At 37.6% G+C, this 27,982-nt stretch overlaps 2 protein-coding genes across 7 annotated transcripts in view; one reads left to right on the top strand and one right to left on the bottom strand.

Moving 5' to 3' along the window:
• LOC145778011 (uncharacterized) overlaps positions 1-27,933 on the bottom strand; it is a 29,697-nt gene extending 1,764 nt beyond the window's left edge. The window contains exons 1-6 of one of the 4 annotated variants that reach the window (XR_014290404.1): positions 26,736-26,934; positions 25,527-25,665; positions 12,132-12,254; positions 1,916-2,026; positions 1,078-1,295; positions 886-966 (exon numbers count right to left, since the gene is read on the bottom strand). Coding sequence is in view for 1 of the 4 variants with exons in the window: in XM_082589396.1 (XP_082445522.1) it covers positions 874-966; positions 1,916-2,026; positions 12,132-12,254; positions 25,527-25,665; positions 26,736-26,833 (564 nt within the window). In the remaining 3 variants the exon portion in view is untranslated. Of the gene's footprint in view, positions 1-868; positions 967-1,077; positions 1,296-1,915; positions 2,027-12,131; positions 12,255-25,526; positions 25,666-26,735; positions 26,935-27,634 lie in introns of those variants that run through there. The other 3 variants (XM_082589396.1, XR_014290405.1, XM_082589395.1) reach the window with 3 other exon arrangements.
• LOC145778741 (uncharacterized) lies at positions 19,430-24,233 on the top strand. Of its 3 annotated transcripts, none has more exons than XM_082590303.1 (10): positions 19,433-19,588; positions 19,844-19,963; positions 20,128-20,256; positions 21,151-21,249; positions 21,335-21,388; positions 21,910-21,978; positions 22,290-22,393; positions 22,947-23,106; positions 23,803-23,894; positions 24,022-24,233. In XM_082590303.1, exons 2-10 carry the CDS (start codon positions 19,927-19,929, stop codon positions 24,106-24,108), a joined length of 831 nt encoding a protein of 276 aa, XP_082446429.1. In that variant the 5' UTR covers positions 19,433-19,588; positions 19,844-19,926; the 3' UTR covers positions 24,109-24,233. The 3 variants fall into 3 exon arrangements, with proteins under 3 accessions (XP_082446430.1, XP_082446429.1, XP_082446428.1); XM_082590302.1 differs by having other exon boundaries at positions 22,149-22,393; XM_082590304.1 differs by lacking the exon at positions 23,803-23,894 and having other exon boundaries at positions 19,430-19,588; positions 22,149-22,393.
• Positions 27,934-27,982: the final 49 nt, after the last annotated feature.

The following is a 27,982-nucleotide window of genomic DNA, read 5'->3' as shown; positions in this document are numbered from 1 at the left end:
ATTCCACGGCAACAACACTTCTATAAGAGGAAACTTCACCCTGTCAATCTCGATGACCGGCCTTGAGTCAGCGGTTCAAAGCCTCTACAAGTATGCGAACCTACCAGGAATAACTTATTAGACAAATGAATATCTTTTGAATAAGAACCTTCTGATGATCCTCACCAAGGATGAAACAGCTTGTAAAGGGTTGTAGAGACTAATAACTGCTTTGATGTATATATTAGAATTGGATGAAACAATGAAAACTATTAATACTACAAAAAGTGCTCAATGCCAAGCAAAAAGCGAAGCAGAGCGAATTAAATCAAATATAGTTATTACTATCTAAACCCTTGACAGCCTGTTTCACCTAAAAGGAGGATCATCAGAAGGTCCTTATTCAAATCGAATCTATTTCTGATGATCTGCGTGACTATTTCTGATGATCCTCCTTTTAGGTGAAACAGGCTGTCAAGGGTTTAGATAGTAATAACTATATTTGATTTAGAATTGGATGATATATAAATATGATTTCTTTTTCAAATTTTCTGTAGCAATTTACAATTCTTTTCAAACTTACAACGAACTTGGTGCTTTTTCAAAACGAAACAAAATTGAAACATTAAATATTTCGTCGAAAAACGATTTAAAATATTCATAATTTTCTCAACACTAGTAAAAGGTTAAATTTCATTTAAATAACACAGAATCAGCGTAGGCTACTATAGACTACTACTGTATTTCAATGACATTGAGCGATTTAAAGTGATAGCCTACACCACTTTTAAGATCCAAAATTCCTGCTGGAAAAAGCGCAATCTTTAAATGACAATCTAGTACATTGGTTAGAGCCTATGTTGCATTTCGATAGCAACAAACACCAGACCTGATCTATTTAGTGTCGTAAAAGTTTTTTCTTTTTGAAAGGAGAAAACCGTCAAAAGCCAACATTAAATATGGTTCCGTTTCTGTGATTTTGCTTGTCTGGAATAAGTTTAAGGTTAAAAAACACCGCATTGTTACATAGTAGGGCCTACTCTAGCCTAATGCTTTTGAATGATGAAGCACATCATATATGTGGATTGCAGATGTCACCTTGATATTTTCAGCTTTACATGCAGCTTGCGAAATCATTTCAAGTAGCCCGCTATTAAATTTTGTTATCATAGATATGAAACTAAACCATCCACTCATCCAGATGTTGACATTGAAACTGCCAAATATTTATTGGCTTCTTCTTCACAAACTTTATATCAATAAACTTTCTCAACTGTTTTCCAAGCTTCAAGAATTGTGATGATGGTGCAGCCATTCTGTTTACAATACAAATGATTTGACTTGAAAGTTAAGCATAGACTTGTGTAATTTGTAACATATTTAAATGGGATCTAAAAAATAAATGATGATGAAAGTACAATGACGGAGGGATAAGCTTTTATTTCTTAGTAGTAGGTGATAAATGCACGTGATAAACAGCAATGAAAAATTTGATAAACTTGATGCCTCATTAGTGGTCTATTTCTTTTAAGAGGGCTTTGGCGGCAGTTAAGATTAAAGCTCGTAAAGTAGTAACAACCAAAGATTTTTGCACGGAGTAAGGTGGCCTAACTAAAAGTGTTACCAACAGATGTTCTTTAAATTTACTGGAAAATACTGTTCTTGACTGGCTCAGAAGTAGACCACTGCTGGTGTGTTAATTATACTCAGAAATATGTAAAACACAACAATTTATTTTAAAACGACCGTGTGTCAACTCACCTCGCTTATTGGATCATTCTAGTAATATAAAATTATTAGTGTAGGCCTAAGTCTAGTGCAAATAGACGATTTTTTATCATGTTTGTTACATGATATTTAAAATCAAACTTTTTGTGGCCCGCCGAAAATATTTCAAAATGCATGCGGCTTTTGATAATAAATAGGTTTCCCACACCTGATCTACAGAGTAACTGAATATCTTGGTGAGTATTCCAGATGCTTGAGCAATCTCGACAAGACGATGCCATGTTTTGTTCGACACAATGGATCTTCTTTTCCCAGCTATCTGTAATTTTTAACCAAAAACAAATTACTTTGCAGGCTAACTGTTGAATTAGATTTGATGGATGAAGGTAGAGAGATGTGTAGTAACGTGGACCCAACATTTTTTACGACCACTTTATCATTTTTTATATCGGGGGATCTTAAACTTTTTGGGCTGCGCCCCTCTTGACATCACTTGTAAAACTTTGTGCCACCTTTTTCAAGTTTAAGTTATAAATTAAAGTAAAGCAACATAAGTTTACGTACGGCGCATGGCGTTCTGTGACTGGATGCCTGCTCCTTACTCCAACAGAGTACCTACCAATCCTTGCAGGTACGCCGTTGAGAGAAATAATTTTTGCTCGGTACCAATGAGGTGTTCGGGGTACACATTTAGACATTATTAAGAAAAACGCACTACACCTAAAGAATACGGGGTACTTTTTTCAAGATTCCGAACCCCTTGAAAAGGTTACGGCCCCCTAAAATCATCCCTGGTCCGGGTCCAAAAGTACCCTTTGGACTCCCTTGTCATTGCTACTGCTTGCAGGCATGTAACCTGCTGAGCTTCGCCAAAAAGGAGCCATACACCTGGCTTGCCGAGCAGAAGATCGTGAAGATCCACTTGCTCTACGCAAAACTCAGCGTCCAACCTCAGGAATCTTTCCCGCGATTAAAGTCAAAACACTCCTTTGTACCAGCTGCCCTTGAGTTATTACAACCATTCAATGATCATACCACCAGAGCAGCATATTACATGGTAGACACTTGGAACACAGCATGGTGTGCTACCGGTATCAAAAACTCCACGGTTTTATGCCACACCCGGTGGCGCGCCCCTCTAGTATGGACCTGCTCCGGCTGACTTGGGTCAAACTCAATATGATTCGAACAGGAGTCGGCCGCTTTCATTCCAATATGTACAAGTGAGGTATGGCTCCCTCATCGCCCTGCGAGTGCGGCGCAGAAGAACAAACTGCTGACCATGTCGTTCTTGAATGCCCTATTTGCAAGGCACTAAATGGTGTGCATGGCATGGCGGAACTGGACGAAGCTTCACTCACGTGGCTGTCAACCACCTGCCCTGAATCTGAACAACCAGTCTCACACGAAAGAAAAAGAAGCAGAAAAAGTTTTACATGTTTTAGTTTTAAAACAAACAAGTGTATTTTCAAATTTCCATCATACAAAAATTAAAAAGATTAAGTGGGTCAGCTTAGTTTGTCACTTAGTTGAAAATATTGCACATTGCAAGGTTCACCCTTAAATTTGCTTCGAGCTTTTGTCTTTACACTTGCAAATGCAGAAACGCCACTTTCACTACAAATAACATCACCAACAACCATCGTTGCCAAACAATGGATTAAACAACAACCGAAGAAACCAGACAACAAAATCCGTCATTTTTACATTGATTCAACGTCCAGACGTTGAAATATTTAATTATTATTAATTATTATTAATTTTTAATTTTCAATCGAAATTTTTAAGGCCATTTTTACTATCTAAACGTTGAAGTCCGAAAAAACTCAGCTAGACAGGGGTTTGGGGGGCTTGCCTTCCAAAAAAAGTCACAAATTTATTCAACCTTGTTTTGGCCGCTTTTTGTGCATTTTTAACATTTTGTGGAACACGTACCTGAGAAAGTACTGAGCTTAAATAAATTTGTACCGTCGCGAGTAGTAAGTAGTACCTCATCTCGGACCCCCACACACCATGCTGTGACGTCACAAAAGAAACAAACCAAAAACCACTCATGCATGACAATGAATTGTTGTTTGTTTCTATGATGATGCTAAGGTGTTGACGTCACAAAAGGTGTTGAAGCGGAACAGTCCCACTTTTAGTGTAAATTCACCTGCCAAAATTCAAATGTATAAAGAATAAACAAAGAAATTAAAATTCAAATGTATAAAGAATAAACAAAGAAATGCGAGTATGATTCAAGCTCCAGGGTTGCCAGATCACTTTTTGTGCAAATTTACCCGCCAAAAAAAATTTAAATGTATAAAGAATAAACAAAGAAATGTGAGTTCTGCAGGGTTGCCAGATGTATAGTAAATAAATCTCCAGGGTTGCCAGATGTATGGTAAACACGTTCCACATGAGTGTTCAAGTGTGACAAGAACCACTCATGTGTGACAATGAATTGTTGTTTGTTTCCTGCAGGGTTGCCAGATGTATGGTAAATAAATCTCCAGGGTTGCCAGATCACTTTTTGTATAAATTTACCCGCCAAAAAAAATTCAAATGTATAAAGAATAAACAAAGAAATGTGAGTTCTGCAGGGTTGCCAGATGTATAGTAAATAAATCTCCAGGGTTGCCAGATCACTTTTTGTATAAATTTACCCGCCAAAAAAAAATTCAAATGTATAAAGAATAAACAAAGAAATGTGAGTTCTGCAGGGTTGCCAGATGTATAGTAAATAAATCTACAGAGTTGCCAGAAGTATGGTAAACATATTCCATATGGGTGTTCAAGTGTGACAAGAATCACTCATGTATGACAATGAATTGTTGTTTGTTTTTATGATGACGCTCCAGGGTTGCCAGATGTATGGTAAACATGTTCCACATGAGTGTTCAAGTGTGACAAGAACCACTCATGTGTGACAATGAACTGTTGTTTGTTTCTATGATGACATCAAGTTGTTCAAGCTCCAGGGTTGCCAGAAGTCCCACTTTTTGTGTAAATTCACCTGTCAAAATTCATATGTATAAAGAATAAACAAAGAAATTAAAATTCAAATGTACAAAGAATAAACAAAGAAATTAGAGTAGAACACCGGACGATCAGTCTCAACGCACACTATTTGGTGGTGTTTAAAAACCCTAGAGACAACTCTCAGATACTTCATTTGGCAAAGCTAGCTTATCCGAGGCAAACGGGTGTTCTTCAAGAAGCTTTTGCAGACGCAACATCTAAGCCTTTCGTTGATTAACTGTTGGATTTTAAACAAAGCACCCCGGAAAAATTTCGATTGCGAACTGATATCTTTCCAGGAGAAAGCAATTTTGTATACGTCCCCAATCCTCGATGATGACCGCTCGTTTACAACGACACATCGACACACTCAAACTTCTTTCCAAAGCGAATCCTAATGTTGCCAAAGGGGTTATAAAGTCAGCAGATAACGAATTGATTAAGTGTGTTTGTGATTGCTGCTACAACGTGTTGAAGGGCAACGTCTCCATCTCTTTAAAGCAAAAGGCAAATTTGCTTAAATACCGGTACAAGAAACCTTTGCGTGAACTGGCCAAAAAGAAGACCAGTCTTACTAAAAAGCGACAGATTATTCAACACGGAGGCTTTCTGGGAGCTCTCCTATCCGCCGTTGTTCCTGCGATCGCTGGGTTGATCGGCACTTTGGCTTCAAAATAACAAGATGAAGAGTATCAAAAAGATGAACCTTGTGGAACCACGCCTTCTAGAGTCGATGCGAGAAAAGAACATGCAAAAACCTCCTTTGCTGAACGCGATGAGTGAGTTGGACTCCAAAATGAATGACATTCTTTCGCGTTCTGATCTGACCACGAGTGAAAAAGTGAAACTCTACGATCAAATCTTGCAACAGTACATTGTTTATCGTGAAAAATATGTCAACACTCCAACCAAGATTGTTCTTGAAGAGAAACGACATTTTACTGAGGATGACATATTGGCAGGAGTTGCAAAAACCTACCTCGGAAAAAGTCGTGGTCTTGTGGACGTTATCAAAAACAATTCTTCTCTCGGTTGGAACAAATCAGGCGACCTCACGATTCACGAACAGACGATTCCTAACTCCAATATAAAACATTTGATTTCGGCTGTCGTTCATAAATCCAAAAATTCTCAACCGATCGGTTTGAAAGAGTTTCAAGAAGAGTTGGGTGAAACTCACCCTTTTCCTGGTCTCAAAAAGAAGATAACATGGCGTCAGCACGATTGATTTACTATGACGCCGGGAATCCTGGAAGCTTCGGTGGAGAGGAAAGACTACGTAGGGTGATCAACAAACCTGTAAAACCCTGGCTCAGCTCTCAAGACGCTTACACACTCCATAAACCGATTCGCATACGCTTTCCACGTCGTCGTGTGGTGGTCGGTGGCATCGCAGAACAATTTCAAACAGATTTGATCACGACATCTACAAGGTAGAAGCGATTCTAGGGAGGAGAAAAAAGAATCGAAAGAAACAGATCCTTGTAAAGTGGCTCGGTTACCCGGACAAGTTCAATTGCTGGATTGACGAAGCGAGTGTTGTGCGTCATGACTGAGTGGAAAATGTGTGGAAAAAACGTTCCCAGAAGTGAAATAGTCTATTTTTTTCAAATGGTTGTCATTTTGATTGTGATATCGTTCAGTCTCTACAATCTGAGTTTAGAAGAAGACCCGCACAAACTTTGGATCGTGTTGCTTTCCAATTGTTTAGGTTTGGTTATGCCCCAACCCAAAATAAAATATCCAAAGAAAAATGTTTTACCTAACCCTGCCGAGTAACAGCTCCATGAAATTTTTCCCTTCCAACACCTTGACGGATTATGTGGTCAGACTACCGAATGAGATCAACTTGGAAGGAGATTGGGAGGTTGGTATCGCCGAAATCCAATATCCACACTCCTGGAAGAACATCACCAATTCGGTAAATCATTGGTTGCGCTATGTAGACGGTGTAATTGACACTGTCGTGGCCTTGGATTCTGGTCACTACCCTAAACCTCAAGCCATCCTTCAATACTTGGAAATGAAATTAAAGCGTACAATTGGAACGCAGCTGTCATTACACTTGTATTACAATCCTTACACAAGGCTTATCAATATGTTGGTCAAAAGCGGCGCCCACATCACGGTGGGTGAAGGACTTGCTGAATTGTTGGGGTTTCATAGAAAGCGTTTTAAAAGCGCTGAATATGAAGCACGACGTCGCGTAGACATACACCAAGGTTTTTATGCCATGTACTTGTATTGCGATGTGGTAGAACCCAAGGTGGTTGGCGACACCTTAGCTCCTTTGCTGGCTATAGTTCCTGTGGAAGGAAAAGATGGCGATTACATTTACCAAAGAAGTGAGAAAGTGCATTATCACGCTGTTCAACTCAAAAACTTCGACACGGTACATATATATCGCTGCGAGACGATCAGGGCAAGCCAGTTCGATTTGAGACGAGAAAAGTAGTGGTCACGCTTCACTTTCGGAAAAGACGTCTTCATCAACTATAATGCCTCACAAGCCCGCGTTCTGTTGCAACGCAAGAGCCTATGAAAACTACTACGTCTCCCAGGTTGGTCACGGTACACCAAGGTTTTTTTCTGGCGCCCAATATCAAAACGGTTATGGTTTGGGGAGTATATTTTCCAGCCTCGGAAAAGCGATCTTGCCTTTGATCAAGTCAGGAGCAAAGACGGTTGGAAAAGAAGTTCTCAGGTCAGGTGCACATTTTGCTTCGGATGTGTTATCTGGAAAAAGTGCGAAAGAAGCGGCTTTACAAAGATCGAAGCAGGCTGGTGTCAATTTATTGAAACGCGTCGCGGCCCCGGTCCATCGAACCCCACCACGCGAGACCTTTTTCTCATCTCCGCCTGTCAAAAGGCGAAAGAAAATCAACAAATCCAACAGTTTGAAAAAACGTAGACGGAAAGCAGTCGTATCAAAAGACATTTTCGATGGCTAGCTTGATTCATGAAAAGTCTTGTGAAGGGTTGAAAACCGAGCTGGATTTGTTCGCTGTTCCGCCTACCCAAACCAGTTTGGAAAGTGGACATTATGTGGAACATCGCCCGCAATCTACTCTCACCGACAGCGGTCCTGTCGAGGTTTTGATTGTCGAGGAAGGTGACTACTACATCGATTTGGCCAACACCTTACTCTACGTTCGTGCTAAAGTGGTCAAAAACGACGGCACAAATTTAGCAGCAGACGATGCCGTTGCTCCGGTTTGCAATTGGTTGCACAGTCTGTGGTCACAGATCAACTTAAGCCTAAACAACACCCAGATTTCCCAATCGAATCACACGTATCCCTACAGAGCTTACTTGGAGACTCTCCTCAGTTTCGGAGGACCTGCAAAATCTTCACAGCTCTCTGCAAACTTATGGTACAAGGACTCCAAGGATAAGTTTGATACGCTCGCTGATGCAAATGCAGGCTTCAATCGACGCAAGGCGTTGACCCGAGAAAGTCGATCGGTGGACATGATCGGGAAATTGCATCTGGATATGACCTTTCAGAATCGATATTTACTCAACGGAGTCGAGATGAAGCTCAAATTGACTAGAGCCTCCGACGCGTTTTGTCTCATGGGGGCAGGAAAGGTCAAGCTGCAAGAAGTGGTTTTATTCTGTAGAAAGGTCAAACCCAGTGACCCTGTAAGAATCGCCCACATCAAAGCGCTCCAGTCTGGAACAGCCAAGTATCCAATCCGCCGAGTAGAAACAAAAGCTTTTACCGTGCCAAGAGGCAATCTCACCGTCACCAAAGAAAATCTTTTTCTCGGTCAGTTACCAAGAAGGGTGGTGATCGGCATGGTGGACAATGCTTCTTTCAACGGTCTGTCGGCCAGAAACCCGTTTGATTTCAAACACAACTCTGTAAATTTTTTGGCTTTGTATCGTGACGGAAAGCAGATTCCTTCCAAACCATACCAACCTGACTTTGGAAATGGAAAATATATACGCAGCTACCTCTCCCTATTTACAGGAACAAATCAATATTACGCAGATGAAGGCAATGATATCTCCAGAGCGGAATATCCAGGCGGATATACCCTGTTTGCATTTGATTTGACACCGGACCTTGGTTCGGGGGCGAGTCATTTCGAATTAATAAAGCACGGGAACTTGCGATTGGAAATTCACTTTGCAACAGCCTTACAGCAAACTATCAACGTCATCGTCTATGCAGAGCACGACAATCTTCTAGAAATTGATCGCAACAAAAGTGTCATATTCGACTATTCGGCATGAACTCGGACCAGATTTCAAGGATTTTATTCAATGACTCTTGTCTAAAGCGTGTTTTCAAGGGTGTGTACGTGAGAGACATGTTGCCCCAAGACGTATCTCCCCCCTGCTGCCTTTGTCATCAACACCAACGAAAGCGATCAACCGGGTGAACACTAGGCTGCTGTTTATTTGAATGGTCACGAGCAAGGCGAATTTTTCGATTCTTTTGGTATCCGACCCTACCAACGTGAATTTATCGATTTCATGCATCTCCACTCGATCGATTCGATTTAGAACCACACCACAATTCAAGGACCTTTGTCGCTTGTCTGTGGTCACTATTGCATGTATTTTCTATTAAAACGCTGTTGTGGTGTATCCATGAAGGCGATTGTCTCAAATTTTCATTCTGATCTCAATGCAAACGATCGTGCTATTGAAGACTTTGTACGCCGGCGTTGTAGAATAAAAATTTAATTTGTAGATTTGTTTAGTTTTTTGTTTTTTATTATGTATTTGTGTCTATTACACAGTTGTTGCATTTTTACCTCAATTTCATGTTTTTGTTTTTTTCAACATAAAGTTAGAAAAAAAATCTTCCTGCTTCACCTTTCAATGCATTTTTTATTTTTTTATTTTAATTCTACCTTTGCACTTAAAATTATATTGCTGTTGTTGCCTAATAAAAAAAAAAAAAAATACAAGTAGTCAATTTTATTTTATCGCAAAGCACAAAAAGCTAAAATGATGCAGGTGAAAAGAAGAAACTTGTTTCTTTTCAAAAAACAAAAAAAAATACAAGTAGTCAATTTTATTTTATCGCAAAGCACAAAAAGCTAAAATGATGCAGGTGAAAAGAAACAAGTTTCTTTTCGAAATTTGTTCAATAAAAAAGAAAAAAAACTACAAGTTAGCAATTTTATTTTATCGCAAAGCACAAAAAACTAAAATGATGCAGGTGAAAAGAAACAAGTTTCTTTAAGGAAAAAAAAATACAAGTTAGCAATTTTATTTTATCGCAAAGCACAAAAAGCTAAATTGATGCAGGTGAAAAGAAACAAGTTTCTTTTCGAAATTTGTTCAATAAAAAAGAAAAAAAACTACAAGTTAGCAATTTTATTTTATCGCAAAGCACAAAAAACTAAAATGATGCAGGTGAAAAGAAACAAGTTTCTTTAAGGAAAAAAAAAATACAAGTTAGCAATTTTATTTTATCGCAAAGCACAAAAAGCTAAATTGATGCAGGTGAAAAGAAACAAGTTTCTTTTTGAAATTTGTTCAATGAAAAAGATAAAAAAAAATACAAGTTAGCAATTTTATTTCATCGCAAAGTGCAAAAAGCTAAAATGATGCAGCTGAAAAGAAATAAGTTTCTTGAAGGAAAAAAATAATACAAGTTAGCAATTTCATTTTATCGCAAAGCGCAAAAAGCTAAAATGATGCAGGTGAAAAGAAACAAGTTTCTTTTCGAAATTTCATTTCGAAGAAATGAAATTTCGAAAAAAAAAAAAAGAAAAAAGAAGAAACATCTCAATGTTGCGGCGACGTTGTTACACAAACTCATTTTCATCGATTTCTGCCCGTACCAAGTTGGCGCGTTGCTGATGACAGCAGTCATGGTCAATTTCTGCTGTGTCCAGTATATGACAGTCATGTTAGGGCGACTCTAAACTCATCTTCATCAATTTCTGCCCGTACCAAGTTGACGCGTTGCTTATGAGAGCAATCATGGTCTATTTTATAGCAATGATGAGAGCAATCATGGTCTACACCAAATAGTGTGCGTTGAGACTGATCGTCCGGTGTTCTACTCTAATTTCTTTGTTTATTCTTTATACATTTGAATTTTAATTTCTTTGTTTATTCTTTATACATATGAATTTTGACAGGTGAATTTACACAAAAAGTGGGACTTCTGGCAACCCTGGAGCTTGAACAACTTGACGTCATCATAGAAACAAACAACAGTTCATTGTCACACATGAGTGGTTCTTGTCACACTTGAACACTCATGTGGAACATGTTTACCATACATCTGGCAACCCTGGAGCGTCATCATAAAAACAAACAACAATTCATTGTCACACATGAGTGATTCTTGTCACACTTGAACACCCATATGGAATATGTTTACCATACATCTGGCAACCCTGGAGATTTATTTACTATACATCTGGCAACACTGCAGAACTCACATTTCTTTGTTTATTGTTTATACATTTGAATCTTTTTTTGGCGGGTAAATTTATACAAAAAGTGATCTGGCAACCCTGGAGATTTATTTACTATACATCTGGCAACCCTGCAGGAAACAAACAACAATTCATTGTCACACATGAGTGGTTCTTGTCACACTTGAACACTCATGTGGAACATGTTTACCATACATCTGGCAACCCTGGATATTTATTAACTATACATCTGGCAACCCTGCAGAACTCACATTTCTTTGTTTATTCTTTATACATTTAAATTTTTTTTGGCGGGTAAATTTGCACAAAAAGTGATCTGGCAACCCTGGAGCTTGAATCATACTCGCATTTCTTTGTTTATTCTTTATACATTTGAATTTTAATTTCTTTGTTTATTCTTTATACATTTGAATTTTGGCGGGTGAATTTACACTAAAAGTGGGACTGTTCCGCTTCAACACCTTTTGTGATGTCAACACCTTAGCATCATCATAGAAACAAACAACAATTCATTGTCATGCATGAGTGGTTGTGACGTCAACACCTTAGCATCATCATAGAAACAAACAACAATTCATTGTCATGCATGAGTGGTTTTTGGTTTGTTTCTTTTGTGACGTCACAGCATGGTGTATGGGGGTCCGAGATGGGGTACTACTTACTACTGTCGCGCAATCAGTACAGAAATATTTCATAATCATGCTTCTTTTATGTTCTTCTAAAGTTGAGGGTGGCCGCTTGACTCGAAGACCTTCCAGGTCACTTCGCAGCCCCCGTTGCAGTATCCACACGTTCTACGCGTTTTATTTGATTTTGCTTTATGTGCTTTTTCTTTTGAATCTGTACTTTTTTTCTTCTTCCTTTTAAACTTTGTGTTATTATAAGCTACTGGCAACATAATAAACTAAATAAACTAATCAATCTATTCGCACAATAATACGGGTCTTAAAGTTTCACTTTGAACTAGTTAACCACTGGACCAGACTGGTAGGCCTAGCTAAGCGTTACCTGGACGAGTTTTATTTGTGATGGGTGGTTTGACAAATAAGAGTCAAGAGAACTTGCTTTTTTGAGTAGTTTCGCCTCTAAATTAGCAACAGTGCTAACGTCTCCAGCAATTTCCAGTTCTTTCTGGTAAAAGTTTAAAAAAAAGGATAATAGAATAGTTTGCCAAGCCTTTTTATACTGTAGCTCAATGCTTTGCAGCTATCTTCGATGCATTTTTTTCTTGACCAAAGTGATATTTCTCTATGCAGGCTTATTCCACAAAATAGGTGGCATGGCTGAACAGTGGAGTAGCAGCACTATTTGCCACCTTTTCATGTTTGCACAAATAGACGCCATCTTTACACCATACTCCTCCAGCAACAGTAACCTACTTTCATAATGTTTTGAGAGACTGGGCAAAGCGTGTAATGGAGTAAGTTGAGTAAACCCTGTTGAGTAACCCACCCCTGTTTTGGGACAAGCGAGTCTGCGGAATTAATTTTTTCTGATTCCTGAATATATCACCCATAATGCCACATCAGTCAATTTATTTGTTATGTCTGGTGAGAATCGCATTTTGCAATAACATCCCAGCTAGAAAGCTACGTATATTACACGTTGATTTTTGGTTGATTTTAGGTAGTATGGTATCTTAGGTAGAATTCAGGTGTTATTAAGGAGTTTGTGTACACCAACAAAAATTCACTTGTTTAAAAAACATTTTTTTAGAGACATATTTTAGCTATCATTTAGTATGATTAGTGTGTAAATATGATTCTAGAAGTTTTATCAGGGATTATTTTGTGAATGTAACTCTTGCAAAAATAACACGTGTTTTCCACGTATATTACACGTGTTCAAAATCCTATGATTATTTGACTAATTTTTAAGGTATATAAGGTACAATCACACCAAGAAGAGGGCATACAAAAGAGAAAAAATGTTCACCCGAGCAGAAGGATGTTTTACCGGAATTTTTTGGTATGTTGATTATATGTTGTTTCCACGTGTATTGCACGTTTCCATCTGTTGAAAAGTAACACGTGTTTTCCACGTATATTAAACGTGTTGAAGCTCTTTCGTTCATTTGGGCAATTTTTAATCTATGTTAGGTAAAACTACCTCCCAAGGACGGTATAAACAAAAAGAATTCTCCACTCAAGTAGATTGGTATCAACCACGCTCCTCCGCATTGTTTAGGATATAAGTTAGATTATGTGTTTTTGTAGGTGTCTTTACACGTTTTTATTACGTTATGTGAAAAAGGAAACTTCATGACATTTTATAGTCGCAAATTAATGTGATGTTTTAACGATAGTTCTTACTGTAAATTTCAGTGGTCTCGCTTACTGATATTAAACAATTACGTTCAAACAGTAAAAATAGCATAAAATAAAGTTCCTGACAATATACAGTAACTTGTTGAGGATTACTTGTATTTGTAGAAGTTATAAATTAAACCATAAAAATGCAAAAATCTAATCTGGGTCTGTGCAACTCATTGGGATAGGCTATGGTACAACAGCACAGCATAGAAATCTTGAGAATTGTAACATGCCCCCTGACTCCCCTCCAAAATAATGTCTTTCACTACAGCCAGTTTACCAGATATAAGGTTTGAATAAAAATAAAGTTGAAAGGTTGCCATGTTGAAAATTTATCGCCAAAATCCAAAAATCTTGCGATTTTTGAAGACGTTTGGCTTCAAATTTATGGTTCGGCAATTTGGCTCTTTTTTGGCAAATTTTGAAAACTGATTGGGCTTTAAGTTCTTTTGGCGATTAGTCAATATGTTAAAATGTGCTTAAATGTCCGGGGAAAATTGACACTAGAACTGCCTAGCCACCAGGCTAGATTAAAAGTATGACGTTGACTCATCTGCTGACCCTTTTTTTAGTCACCCTTGTCACCCAGTGATTGACTAGACCTGATTTTTCCGCAGAATTTCTGTAGTTTTGTATCAAAGTCGCGAATTTTTTTTTCATCTGATGACGGACTGAGTTAAACATTTAACCAAAAGACTTGAAATCCTTGTAATGTCTAAAGTTGGCGAGTTTTCACTGCGTTCGGCGATTTTGCGACAACAGTTTTGCTACAGAATTATTGTGGGTCTGGCAACCCAATTTGTTGATTTAACTAATCAACTTGCTTCAGTAATCAGTTCTCAGTTGCTTACTTGCTTGTACAGATTGCGTTGCTGCCCTGCGGGTTGCAGCACTGGTAGGCGGTGCGGTACCGTGTTGAAAGGTAAGAATGTTTGGTATAAATCTTGATTGAAATAAGGATTATTATCGTAGATTCAAAAATCTTTCTGGTTTACAGCGCGTGGTTAGTAATGTAATTCACCTTATCAGTACGTGTAAAGCTCCATCTTAACTAAAATGGCGAATCTACATCGCCAGTGATTTGGAGTTGTACTTTAGCCTACCGTAGATATTTCCGAGTAATAATATGTTTTATGTAAATTGACAGTTCAAAGTGGTGCTTGGCTAGTGTCTGCTCCGGTTGTACAGGTACTAAAATGTGTAGGCAGGGCATGACAGGACATACGGTACCGTAGGACATGTCATGGTAGGGCATAACAAGGAATGGTGTGCACTGCCTGCACATTTTAGTACAATTGGTCTGCTCTGCCGTATGATTATATAAACCGTATGATGTCGATAGAGTCGATAGTGAAAAAGTAAAGAATATTCCGATATTCAATAGTGCCAAAAAAAGTAAAGAATTAACCAGTCTTCGAAATTAGCCTCAGCAATCGGCAATTGCCGAGGTGATTGCCGAGGCAGATGCATGAATGGCACATTAGCCTCGGCAGTAAAAATGCCGAGGCCACACGAGCGCGTGTAAGGACCACAAGATTACAAAAATAACCCTAATTTTCTCAGACCAAACCAGACTAGGAGATTGATTCAATCTTACTATTGCTTAATGTTTTTATTTGGGTTACTTTCTACTTCGCCGGCGCTTATAGAAATATCACCCTATTTGCATTGATTCAACGCCAGTAGACGTCAAATTATTGTAAGCATTTACTCCTTATTGCGCTTCGCCTTCCGTTATCTCGTCCAGCTGTATCAGAAATGATCGCACCGCTTTCACAATGAACCACACAACATCAACAGACGTAGAATACATGTAAGTAATAGGTTAACGCGTTAACCTTTAGAGTGAGCTTGGTTACTAATTGCGGTTTGTGATAGATGTCTGGTTGCGTAACATTTTTAACAACAACAGGTGCAATTTTATACGCTGACAATGCTCATGTGAACCATAAAAAAAGTTTGCAACCTTATAAATACTGGCTTAATTATTACGGTACGCAATAAGTTATTCTTTCATCGAATGCTTGTTCTTGTCCAGTGTCATTGCCAATATAAATCATGATAAAGGAAGAGTAGATACAGTTAAAATATGGAATTTACCTGCTATAGGTTATGAAACAGGGATGCAACCTAGTTCGTACCCTGAACAGTTCGGACCCTCAGTTCGTACCCTAAAAAGATCGAAAGAAAAAATTAAAAAAAGCGGAAGTCGCTGATCGCAGTTTCCGCAAACATTTTAAAATTTTCCCCCTGAAAAGATCGAGAGAAAGATAGCACAAAGCCGAAGTCGCTGATCGCAGTTTCCGCTAACCTTAACCATAGGCTAATCTATGCTCTAACCCTCGCTGATCGCAGTTTCCGCAAACATTTTCCGTAGATTCCGCTAACCGCAGTTTCCGCTAACCTTTACCCTAACTCTAACCATAGATTAATTTATGCTCTAACCCTAACCCTCGCTGATTGCAGTTTCCGAAAACATTTTTCCGCAGTTTCCGCTAACCTTTACCCTAACCCTAACTATAGAGCAATCTATGCTCTAACCCTAACCCTCGCTGATTGCAGTTTCCGCAAACATTTTTCCACAGTTTTCGCTAACCTTTACCCTAACTATAGAGCAATCTATGCTCTAACCCTAACCCTCGCTGATCGCAGTTTCCGCAAACATTTTTCAGCAGTTTTGCTAACCGCAGTTTCGGCTAACCTTAACTCTAATCATCGAGTAATCTATGCTCTGCTCTAACCCTCGCTGATCGCAGTTTCCGCAAATATTTTTCCGCAGTTCCGCGGTTTCCGCTAACCCTAGCCCTCGAGTTTGTTTGCGGAAACTCCGATCAGCGACTTCGGCTTTGTGCTATTAAACTGCGATCAGCGACTTCGGCTTTTTTTAATTTTTTCTCTCGATCTTTTCAGGGTACGAACTGAGGGTCCGAACTGTTCAGGGTACGAACTAGGTTGCACCCATGAAACAGAGGGGACAGAAGGAAAAGTTAGTGTAGTATTTTGCAAAATTTGTAAAGAATTTTATGACGGAAACAAATCGGAATTAGAAAAGCTACGGGGCCCAGATAAAAAAGTAGTATGGAATTGGATAAATGGTACTTCGGCAGTAAAGAAAAGTAATGCTTCCGATCATATGACATCGCGCGTTCATGAACGTGGCAGTTTTGCGTGAACGGGCAGCGACTTCGGCTTAAGCTTCAAGCGTCTTAAGAAATGACGTCGTCGTCGTCATTTCTTATTGGGCGTTGTTGTTACGCAATACAACCGGTCGGGAAAATTAAATCGATTTGTGCTGACTCGAACGTTGAATCAACCCAAAATTAACATACTTCCCCCCCATGAGTTATTTAACATGAATTATCGTAACAGCGTGGGTATCGCGTTGCTCGTTTTATCGCTACTTTTGGTATTATTACATCACAACAAATCAAACAATGCGGTCTTGATAGACTACTCTATTATATTTTTCGCTTCTCGTTTTACATGTTGTGGTAGCCTACAATTTTTTCGTGATAAACGTTCACAGCAATTGCCGAGGCAATTTCAACTTTCGCCGTTTGGCCTCGGCAACGTTTTTGCCGAAGTAAAAATATGCTAATTTCGAAGACTGATTAACCGATTTCAATACTAGAAAAAAAAGTAAAGAGTAAAGAATGTAGTAATCAATATTAAAAAAAAAATTATTCCACCACTCTTTCTGAATGCTCAAGGCAAATTGTAATAAATTGAAAAAAATTCAAAGAAGTGAATCGGCATGCTTTAACAATTACGACCCTTTCTAACAAACTGCATGAGCGCCTGGACCTAGCCTAAAAAAAAGAATGCAGGGTTCGAGTTGAATGCGATCAACCAGGGTTTCCCCGCAAATCGCTCCTCTCAATAGAATTTCAAAGTTTGCCTAACAAAATTGTGGAATTCGGTTAATATTTTACATTGTTTATTTGTAAACTTTACAGAAAAGTACCGAATATCGGATTCAACGCACAAAAAAGTAAGGCAGTGGCTATTCGACCGGCGCCGGTCTTTGAATCTGAAACACTATTTGACCGTCATTATACAGTCACTTTTTTCTTTTTCTCTTTCAAAGCAAAAGACGAGAAGCGCGTAGCCTATAGAAGTTCTAATCCAACCATTTTATCCAACTCTATTTGTGGCGCGTGGGATACGTCGTCGGCTCCTATTCTAGAGGAACTGAGTTCGATACTACCCGGAAGCGTTCTTTTTTTAACTAAATTTTGACTCGAAGTGCATTTTTGTAGTCAATTTTTAATTTGAGTTGCATTACATTTACATACCATTACCATTTTTTTAAAAGAAGCATTGTAACTAACTTGTTGTTAACTAACTTTGTTGAGAGCAAAAATGTAATGATTCGTTTGGCAAACACGGTCACAGCAATCATTTTATTTTTCGTCATTAACGCATCCGGAACGAAAAAGATACTAACTACAAAAATCGATATAGACCTACCAGCACGTTAATGAACGGGAAAAGGTGGCAAAACCTTGAAAGGTAACGTGCCTGAATGAAAAATTATGTAGTAGGCTAATAAAGTCTGCAGATTGTATCAGCTTGGCAAGTAGCGCAATGCTTTTCACATTAAATGTTATATTGAACAGAAAAATATGTTGTTTTGTTAATGTGTGTGCATTTATTTGTTGTTAGTCCAGGTTTGTGTCGGCGAATACTGTATCAATAAATTATTCAAGTTTCCGAACATGACTGAGTTCACTTTTAGCTAAGTCCTACACTACACATCAGTAAAAAATATATCGTAGCCTATATTCAAGCGGGTGGTAGGCTTGAGTGAAGAGTAATTTGGTTTTCCATCACAACCTCGAAAAAATAAAAAAATGCATCAAAAAAAAAAATGTAAAAAAATAAAAAAATAAAAAAATGTAAAAAAATGAAGAAGTAAAAAATGTATCGTAGCCTATATTCAAGCGGGTGGTAGGCTTGAGTGAAGAGTAATTTGGTTTTCCATCACAACCTCGACTAGGTTTTGCCAAAGTTGAGCTGATACAATCTGCAGACTTTATTAGGAATAGCACCTAAATGAACAGGCGCCACAGTGCTCTGCACCTAAATATCTTGACGCAACAGTGTGCGTGCCTTAATTTGACCGGTGCCTAACTGCCTGCACCTAAAAGACGTGGACCCCAGTGTGAAGTATGACTCAAATTATCAGCTTAGTACTGTCTGTGTCATGCGTTTGCCTTGTATTATAAATATTATAAAAGAATTGACCAAAGTGCTTGCATAAAAATATGTTACTATGCTTCGTATATTTTTCGTATATATATAAGTTTAAGGCGGTTTTTTTTTGTAACGTAAAAACTCAAAATAGTGACTTTGAATTTGGGAAAAAGTAACCAAAATGTAACTTTACTCAACATAAACAAGAAAGCGAAAGAAATGGCAGCAATTCAACATAAAAAAGCATGTAAATTTATTTCAATTTGTACTAAAATCATAATTATATATAATACAAATTCAAATTATACATATTATATATATGTAATGTTTTACTTTCTCTGGCAGAAAGTTTCTGTCAATCAAGTTAACACAATTTGTTTCACCCCAAAAAATTACTTCACATTTACGAGTTTTTGGGAATACAGTACTAGCAATACGAACATGCATGGGCTCGTGCAAACCTAAACTCCGTATCATAGTAGAAGATATATTAAAAGTCTTGGCATTACATAGAATGTATTATAAATTCATCTCTCCAGTAGCAATGCAAGATAAATAAAAAGGGGAATTAGGCAAAAAAGTATGCAAAATAAAGTGACTAAACAAATAAAAAGTAACCTAAAAACACAAAAGTTAACTTTTGGTAACTTTATAACTTACCCCACAACCATGAAATTTTGGTTCTACATTTCTTTTGTTAATTGGTACAACTAAAATAAGTACCTTTAGTGACAAAAAATCGCCCTAAATGACACAAATGTCGTACCATGCCTGCAAAACTTGAGAGAAGGGTAAGCTCTTGCCTTCCTAATAATTGTCAATCTGTTTTGAATTTTCATTTCAGGAAAGTAATCACTTAGTGTCAAGAAATGGCAAAATATGCAATTGTTGAGTTTACAGGGGAAAATGCTGTTCAGGTTGTACCAAGTCCATGGACACTGGACAGTTATAAATGAGGTGAGCACCATTATTAAGTTGATGGACGACATTGGCTTAGTGGTTAATTTGGCTGCAAAGCAAACATTGGTAAATTGTTTGAAAATTTATTTTATCCAGTTTTGTGTCTTTGTTCAACAACATAGTAAAACCAATTCCACTTTTTGACAGGTGTTGATCTTGTGTATTTTTAAGCTAGTACAGTATACCAAATTCACTTAACTGGTTTATAAATGGCGTACTGACTGCTGGTATTAATTGCTATTTACTTTGCAGACTACCAATTTAGGTCATTGTTATTGGCCACCATTTAGAGCAAGCTACCACGTTAAAAAATGCTCAATTGTGGATAAGGAGAAATGGACATTGTATGCAATAAGAGTCCTGGGTGTAATGGTAAGAAATAATATATTTTTATATTGCTACAAATTTTGTGTTTATGGCAAGAAGAACGTTTTGTAGTCAATTTCTTTATGACAAGTATTGATAACTTTTGCATGAAGTAAATTATTGATAACCTGATAACTATATTTAGTTTAGTCTAGCTGTTTATTTTTCAGATGACTATAAAATTGCTTTGGCGATGTCAGAGCAAGCAGAATACACTTCGAACTTGGAAGAAGAAGATCTGACCATCAGAAAGCGTAGGAAGAGAAGAGTAGAAGTCCTAAGTTCTTCTGACTCTGAAGGTTGATGATAAACAATTGATAAAATAGTTAAGAAAAATTTATTGAATGTAGTTCTATATTTAATTTTAAATTTAATGTAGATATCAACACTCAACAGTCTGTTCCCCCTACGAGAGTTCGTCAGTAAGTACCTCCCGACGAACCCTCATAGAGGGAAACAGACTCTTGCGATCTTACTTTAGTGATTGTACATGTATAAATATGGCGCAAAGCTGTTTTGTGTTATTACCCGAAAACTTTAAGCTACACAGTTCCATATATACAGAGAGTGGTCAACGTACTTAGCACAGTAAGTTGATACTGGCTGAGGGAGAGACGCTGAAAACAATTCCGTGACAGTACATGTATGTACAATCTTACAGTACACCCTTTGTTTGACCATATACCTGTGCTTAAACAAGTAGATATTATTAATGGAAGAGGGTAATTGGTTTTAGCGGCCCTCCCTCAGTCAGTCTTAACTGTGCTACCTAGTACCTACGTTGATTACTGAAATATCATAGACTGGCACAGTGGCACTGCTGTCTTATCTATATAGAACACTGCGTTGCAGTCAGTGTTGGATCTGTTTCTGCCCAGATTGCTTTTTTTCGCTGAGACTTATTTTATTAACCTCTGTTGTTAATCATGAAACGTCGTTTGACAACTGTTTTTTTTTGTTTCTGGCTGAGACTTTTTGGTAAATAACCTCTATTATAAACTAATTCCTTTCAATATACATATGCCGCTGTGGGATTTTAGAAATCTTCAAAAATGGCTGTCGATTTCACCGAGTCGAATTCTCCGAAATAGATTGTCCCAATAGTGGCAGACGGATTTTTTAATGCTAGGTACTACACAGAAAACATGTTCGTTGTAATTTGAAGTTTACGGTAAACTTCATTTTTTGTTTAGATAGCGATGATGATGAAGGACATCAGACAAAGAGGCTTACATTGAACTCTTCATTTTCTTTACCGATACCGCCACAATATGAAGACTGTACTCCATCAAGTACAGTAATTTTTCATAATTTCCTACCAATCTCTGCAAAGTTGAAACATGTCAATTAAATAAGTTTTTTTCTTATTTACACCAGGCAAGCCAGGATCGAGTACTGGAAAGAAACGTCACGCTCCATCTGAATTGCCATGTATGTATTTGCATGTATGTGTATTGTGGTTGAGATGACAATATTTTCTACATGGTTATAGCCAAGCCTATTCTAATCTGTATAGCAGTATGGTATTAACATGAGCTGACAACTTTGGTGTAGCGTTAACGTGCTGGCTTTGGAATCGAGAGGTGTCGAGTTCAAAACCTTCCAACACCAGATTGTTTCCTTGGGCAACGAACTTTACAACGATAACCTCTACCCAGTAATCCATCAGGAGTGATGGGTAGCATTAAATTCCAGTCACATTAGTTATAAATCCATTTGGAAACAGTTATACAGTCGACTCCATGGTGGGTGCAGACTGCAGAAGTTGTTCTACGCAGTGTCCTCTATTATTAGTGTGCAAGACGCTTTCCCACTCAGAAGGATAAAATGCAATCAATCGTATCTGGGAATGTTGCAAGAGATTTGTAACATAATTTTTATTCAAAATATTGAAGAATTAATTAGCAACTGTAGCCGGTTACACCACTGTATTCTACTAATAACTTTTTTAGTGCGAAGTCTTGTGTCGTCACATAATAGACGGAATTTGATCACCGACGAACCATCTCTTGCACTAACTGGTGAGTGGTATGCTATTCTTGAGCGTGATTAGAATACAGTGCTACTTGATACCTTTTTCTTGTACAATGTACCCAGCACAGTTGTAGGCTACTCAATACAAGTACTTGATTGTAATTGATTTCAAACTGTTAAAGTTTTGACCGCATAGCTCATCGCAAAAATTTTACAGCATTTGAAGCCACAACGACGAGAAGGCTTGACAAAATTGAAATAGACCTAAAATTTTTAAGTGCAAAGCTGATCAACATATTGGAGAACCAGCAAACGCAGATGGTATATTTGCACAAGCTGAGTACTTCGGCTGTTGCAGACCCTGAACCTGTAGATGTAAACCTGGCGCCATTTCGTGATGTCCTAAACTTTGAAGAGTTTTGTGGCAAGTTGGACAATAGTCAAGATTTCAAAAAGAACTTGGTATGCAGACATTATATTTTGAAGTACTTTACTTCGGCTATGTTTTTTCTTCGACATCATCTGCTTTAATTATCACTAATTTTTATTTAAACCATGGAGAAATAAAACAGAGTAGCCTTAGCGGGTTTAACGTAATGTATTACACACAAAAATATAACATAATTAAAATAAACTCTAACGTTTTCGACACGTACGTGTGTCCTCACCAGACAGTAGACCATGTCGTCCATGACTGCCCAATCCATCAACCACCACATGGAACGCTTGGACTGAAGACCCTGGATGACGAGACTGTCGAATGGCTGATGACATCATGCCCAAACATATAGTCCGGAAGAGGACAGCTCATACGACGAAGAAGATCAGAACATTGCAGATTTTAGTAATTCCTGATGAGGACACACGTACGTGTCGAAAACGTTTGAGTTTATTTTAATTATGTTATATTTTTGTGTGTAATACATTATGTTAAACCCGCTAAGATTACTCTGTTTTATTTCTCTGGTTTAACAAAGCAAACTCTGTACCAAAGCTTTATAACTTTTATTTGTAGACTACTTTTCTCTGTGCGCTCGGAGGAAGAAATCCAGCAAGTTGTCTACGCTTGATGTTGAGGAAGATTGGGACAAGCGAACTTTGGTCCCAATATAGTTTGAAGGGGAAGAAAGGGAAAAAAGCCCTACAACCCCTTTCTATTTACTCCGTTATCACAAGTAAGCCATCACGTTAGCAATTTCGTTACCTTTTCCTGTTATGGGAGTGTTCACAATTGACATCAACCACATTATTTTCCCAACAATTTCAATTCTGTAGAGCAGGGTTACTCAACTAATGTTAACAATGTTCCAGGTTGACAAGTTGAACATTTTTAGCAGTCCGGTAAATAAGTTCTTTTCCACGCAACCACGAAAGTTAAATTATCTGTACCAAACCACTTTTTGAGGTAAAATGTAACTCGCATTGGATTTCTGAGAAAGTGTTGGGGAGTCTGGATGTCGCAGCCCCTCAGCAACTAGGATAATCTCAGTAAAAATTGCTTCCTCCCAGTAGAAATCTGTTTAAAAAAGCCCTGAAACTTGGCAATGAGGTTATTCTTCCAAAAGCTTAAGGTTCACCATCAACACCCAGAAGGTCCGAATTCGGACCGCGATCCGCCAGTAGAGTAGCCCTGCTGTAAAGTGTCAACCATTAGCTGTTGACAATAATTGTGAGCGCTCCTTAATTATTTTATATTATATTGTTTGATTGAAATACAACTTCTAAATAGCTAAAGAGATATACTGTGATATACTAAAGTATGTCAAATTCATTCATTTTTTTATTTTTACGGCGCAGTACGTCATAAACATACTTTACCTAATGGTTTTAAAGATAAAAAGAAAGATTAATGAATACCTTTTCTTTTTCAGAATGTTGGCTTACACTAAACAAAGATGGAAAACTACACCAACTTGATGGTGCAATCACGGATTTTTTAAAAAATGCTCCAAAGGGTCTACAGGTAAATATAAGAACGTTTATCAGCGATTAAGGAATTTTCATTTAAGCCTAAGTTTTTATTTATTTGCCTAACGCATTTTTATCCTCCCGAGTACGCTGCTAGTGTTTACACTGTTCTTGTTTTTCAGAAACACAAGGAAAATGAAAACAAGATCATGTTGGAACAGGACCAACTCTGCGAGCCGGACGGGGAAGCGAGCCAATTTGAATGCTGACCTGACATTCCAACCTCGTGTAGGCTGGCTCGTCTACACCGAACATTACCATCACGGCCTCACGTACAAACACTAATACAACCGTTGAGTTTTTCGCATTTTAAATACATGTTCTTTGATGTGTAGTTTTTGAAGTTGAATACATAGATAGCTGCAGTTAACAAGGACGATTTATACTGCAATTGATAAAAGTAATGGCACACAATACGCATAAGTTTTGTAGATTACAAATACAAATGTATTAAATTGTTGATTTCAGATACGCGGAAATTAAGTAGAATGTGGGTGTAAAACCACATAAAATCCACCACCAAATCTACGTGTAATACACGTGAAATAGTGTCGACACTTATACGTGTATTATACGTGAAAATTAACCTAAAATACACGATCCAAGGAACGTAGAATCTACGTGTCAGATACGAGGAAATTAGGTGTAATGCGAGTGTAAAACACGTAAGATCCACCACCAAATATACGTGGAAAACACGTGTATTAGTGTTGTCAGATACGCGGAAATTAAGTAGAATGCGGGTGTAAAACACGTAAAATCCACCACCAAATATACGTGGAAAACACGTGTATTAGTGTTGTCAGATACGAGGAAATTAGGTGGAATGCGGGTGTAAAACACGTGAAATCCACCACCAAATATACGAGTAATACACGTGAAATAGTGTCGACACATATGCGTGTATTATACGTGAAAATTAACGTATAATACACGACCTAAGGTACGTAGAATCTACGTGTAATACACGTGAAATTTCTAGCTGGGATGTAATTATTCTATTTATGTTGAAAATTTTTTAAAACCTTCATTTGCCTTCAATAAAGTGCAGATATTGTTTGACTTTATAAGCTTTAAACTCTAGGATTAGGTCATTTACACCAGGGGTGCCCAGACGATTTCCCAGGAGGGCCAGGTTTGATAATGCGGAAGTGCTGGGAGTCAACAATCTCTGATGACCTTAGTTTGCACATTGAAAGAAGCATGTTAGTGCAGTGTTTGTTAACGTTATGATTCCCATGCGACAAAACAACGTGAAAGTTTGAGCATTTTGTTGTTTACATATCAATGGACAATTGGACATAAGTCATCTGCAATCTGCATATCTAGCAGAAATCAAAACATTAGAAAATCTTTTTAAAACTTTGTAAAACACAGCTGCGTTAATGGAAAAGATGAAACTGACGTCTTGATTGCATTACACAGTTTAAGTCTAGATCGAGGTTAAAGGTAGGCAAGGGTAAAATATCACGTAGGGGGGAGTAGCTCAGTTTTGACCCCAAGCGTTTCGTTCGAGTTCATAACCGAGAACCTCTGCTCACTCACATACAATATGATATAATTATCGAACAAGATCAACGACTTTTCTGCAAACGTCCTCGCATTGTTTTGGGAAACCTTTTCTCACCTCAGTTAACGGCCCACTGTCTTTGATTAGTTTTTCCAGCTCTTGTTTATCAAATACAGTCGTGTGGTCAATTCCTCGACCATTCAAAACAAGCTGCAGTTGGCGGTTTTTCAGCTTGTGTGGACTCAACAGATCACTCCTAAACATACGTTTATCAGTAACTGGAATCTTTATTATCAAAATAACTTTAACACTCTGGTTTCTACTATATTAATAGACTGTCCAAAAAAAATTAAATCAATAAAATTTTGTAAAACAAAAAATGCATGCCATTTACTGATCTAAGGAACAATATAGCAAAAATAAAAATGGGTGGTCTAATTTACAACCGTTAAATATCTACTAATATATTATTACATTATAATGACGGCCTTCAGCTTGATGTCTAGCACCAGCAGAATATTTTTGTACAGTCAAAGAAGAACTATTTTTACGATAGAAACTTGCTTTTCATGAATATCCGTCCGCCCCGATAGCTCAGATGGTTAGTGCGTGACTTCTGGATCGAAGAAGTTTTATCAAACGGCGCTAGTTCGACTCTCCGGGTATGCGCTTGAGCAACGCATTATAAGGACCGCTCTCCATTCTGCGGCATCTAATGGATGGAATAGTTTCCCGGCAACATGACTTCAACAATCGGAAACTTCACTCTGTCAATCTCGGTGACCGGGCCGCGAATTTTTTTTCCCACGAGATTTCTTTCTCATTGATTCTAGTCCCTCTAAAAGTAAGATTTCCCGAAAGTGTTTTGAGAGATTGGTTGATTCAGATTGCGAAATAACTATTTGCCAATGAAATTCTGCAATGATAATAAAATATAAGCTTTTCCTAACCCTACTTTTTTTGAAAAGCTCTTGTGCACCGCAAAAATTAATTTAAAGAAAAAATGTTTGACTTCGACGGGCGTCGAACCCTTGTTCTCTCGATCACTAAGCAAAGGATGAAACCACTGAACCAACCGTGCCAACGAGAAAATGTTGCATTTACACGGTTTTAATACAAACTTTTACCAAAATATGTAATAGAGACAGAAATCTCGTGGGAAAAAATTTTCGCGACCGGGCCTGCGCCAGTGATTCAAAACCTCTGCAAGTATGCGAAACTACCAGGATTGAGCTCTGCAAGAAGTTTTCCTAGTCCGAGAATAAAGATTATATCAATCAATATCTGTTGGCTTGAATGTGTGATCAAACCTCATTGAAGACTTACTCAAGGATTTCTTTCAAAGAACTTATTTCCTCCGAGCCAAAAACGTGAGGTGCAACAAAGAAAATTATGCAGAAAAGCATAAATGTGTATGTTGTCATTTTGAAAGGTAAATGTCTGATATGCCAATAAAAGTTGGTCCCAGCCTGAAGCGATGTAAATCTAACGGCTAGGTTAAACTTAGATCTGTTACAGCTTGTGATTGCCACTGCCAAAGCTTCAAAAGAAAACACACAAAATTAGACACGAATAAAAAACACCTAAAACTTTCTCTGACAATTACCCTTAAGGACCAATGGTACACATATGTACCACAGCGTAACTTCTATTTGAAATAAAAAAAATTAATTGTTTTTCAAATACCTCTTTAAAGTGATAAAGTTGTAGTAAAAATCATCAATATTTCAATAAAACATGTCTCAAAAGTTTATGGTCCTCAAAGGGTTAAAAAAAACACAAAATTAGACAGGAATTAAAAAATGCCTAAACTTTCTCTGACATCTTTCTATTTTTTAAACCACAGAGAAATAAAACAAAGTAACTTCAGCGGGTTTAACATGATGTATTACATACACAAATATAACATAATTAAAAATACACTCTAACGTTTTTGACACGTACGTGTGTCCTCATCAGGAATTACATATCTGTTCAAAGAAAACAAATCAATAGCTTTTTTTCCCTAAAGTCTGAACCTTAATTCATTTGTCCAGGCAAACACTCACAATAGTATTTCAATAAAATTTAAAATTTAATTTATGTCGTGGAACCGGTTTTCGTTCATTAGAACTCTTCAGCACAACTGGATCGAAACAAAATTACTTGAAACAAAAATTAGCCTACAAAATTAATAGATGTCACTGTCAGCATAACTGTACCAAAACGAACGAAAATTTACATACGGTATTAATTAGATAAAATGTTCATGTCTTCCATGTTCTTTTCTTTTTTTCTTTTCCTTTTCTTCATTTTTTAGCAAAAACGCAACTTTCGAATACTATAATTTGACCTAGCTTGATTAAGTAAAGGCAAACAGTTGAAAATTCAAATAAAATTTACTAATCAGGAGGATAACAGAAATGCTTTGTCGGTGAAAGCTAGAACAAACGCTTCTATTACATCATCATGCAAAACTAGCATACGCAAAAGGTTAAGCATTCAATGCGGCAGAAATAGGTGACAAGGGAATGGAAAAACTAAAAAAACCGTATCTATGATCAAAAGTGATATGATCTATGATAATAGATATG

This window comes from Aplidium turbinatum, chromosome 10 (genome assembly GCF_918807975.1).
Source record: "Aplidium turbinatum chromosome 10, kaAplTurb1.1, whole genome shotgun sequence".
Taxonomy (NCBI): Eukaryota; Metazoa; Chordata; class Ascidiacea; order Aplousobranchia; family Polyclinidae; genus Aplidium; species Aplidium turbinatum.
This window is presented reverse-complemented; position numbering and strand designations above follow the sequence as displayed.

Coding starts and splice junctions, on each gene's coding strand:
- LOC145778741 (XM_082590302.1), top strand. CDS start 19,927: ATGGACATTGTATGCAATAAGAGTCCTGGGTGTAATG. Junction 19,964..20,127: donor TAAGAGTCCTGGGTGTAATG/GTAAGAAATAAT, acceptor TTTATTTTTCAG/ATGACTATAAAATTGCTTTG. Junction 21,389..21,909: donor CGCTCCATCTGAATTGCCAT/GTATGTATTTGC, acceptor TAACTTTTTTAG/TGCGAAGTCTTGTGTCGTCA.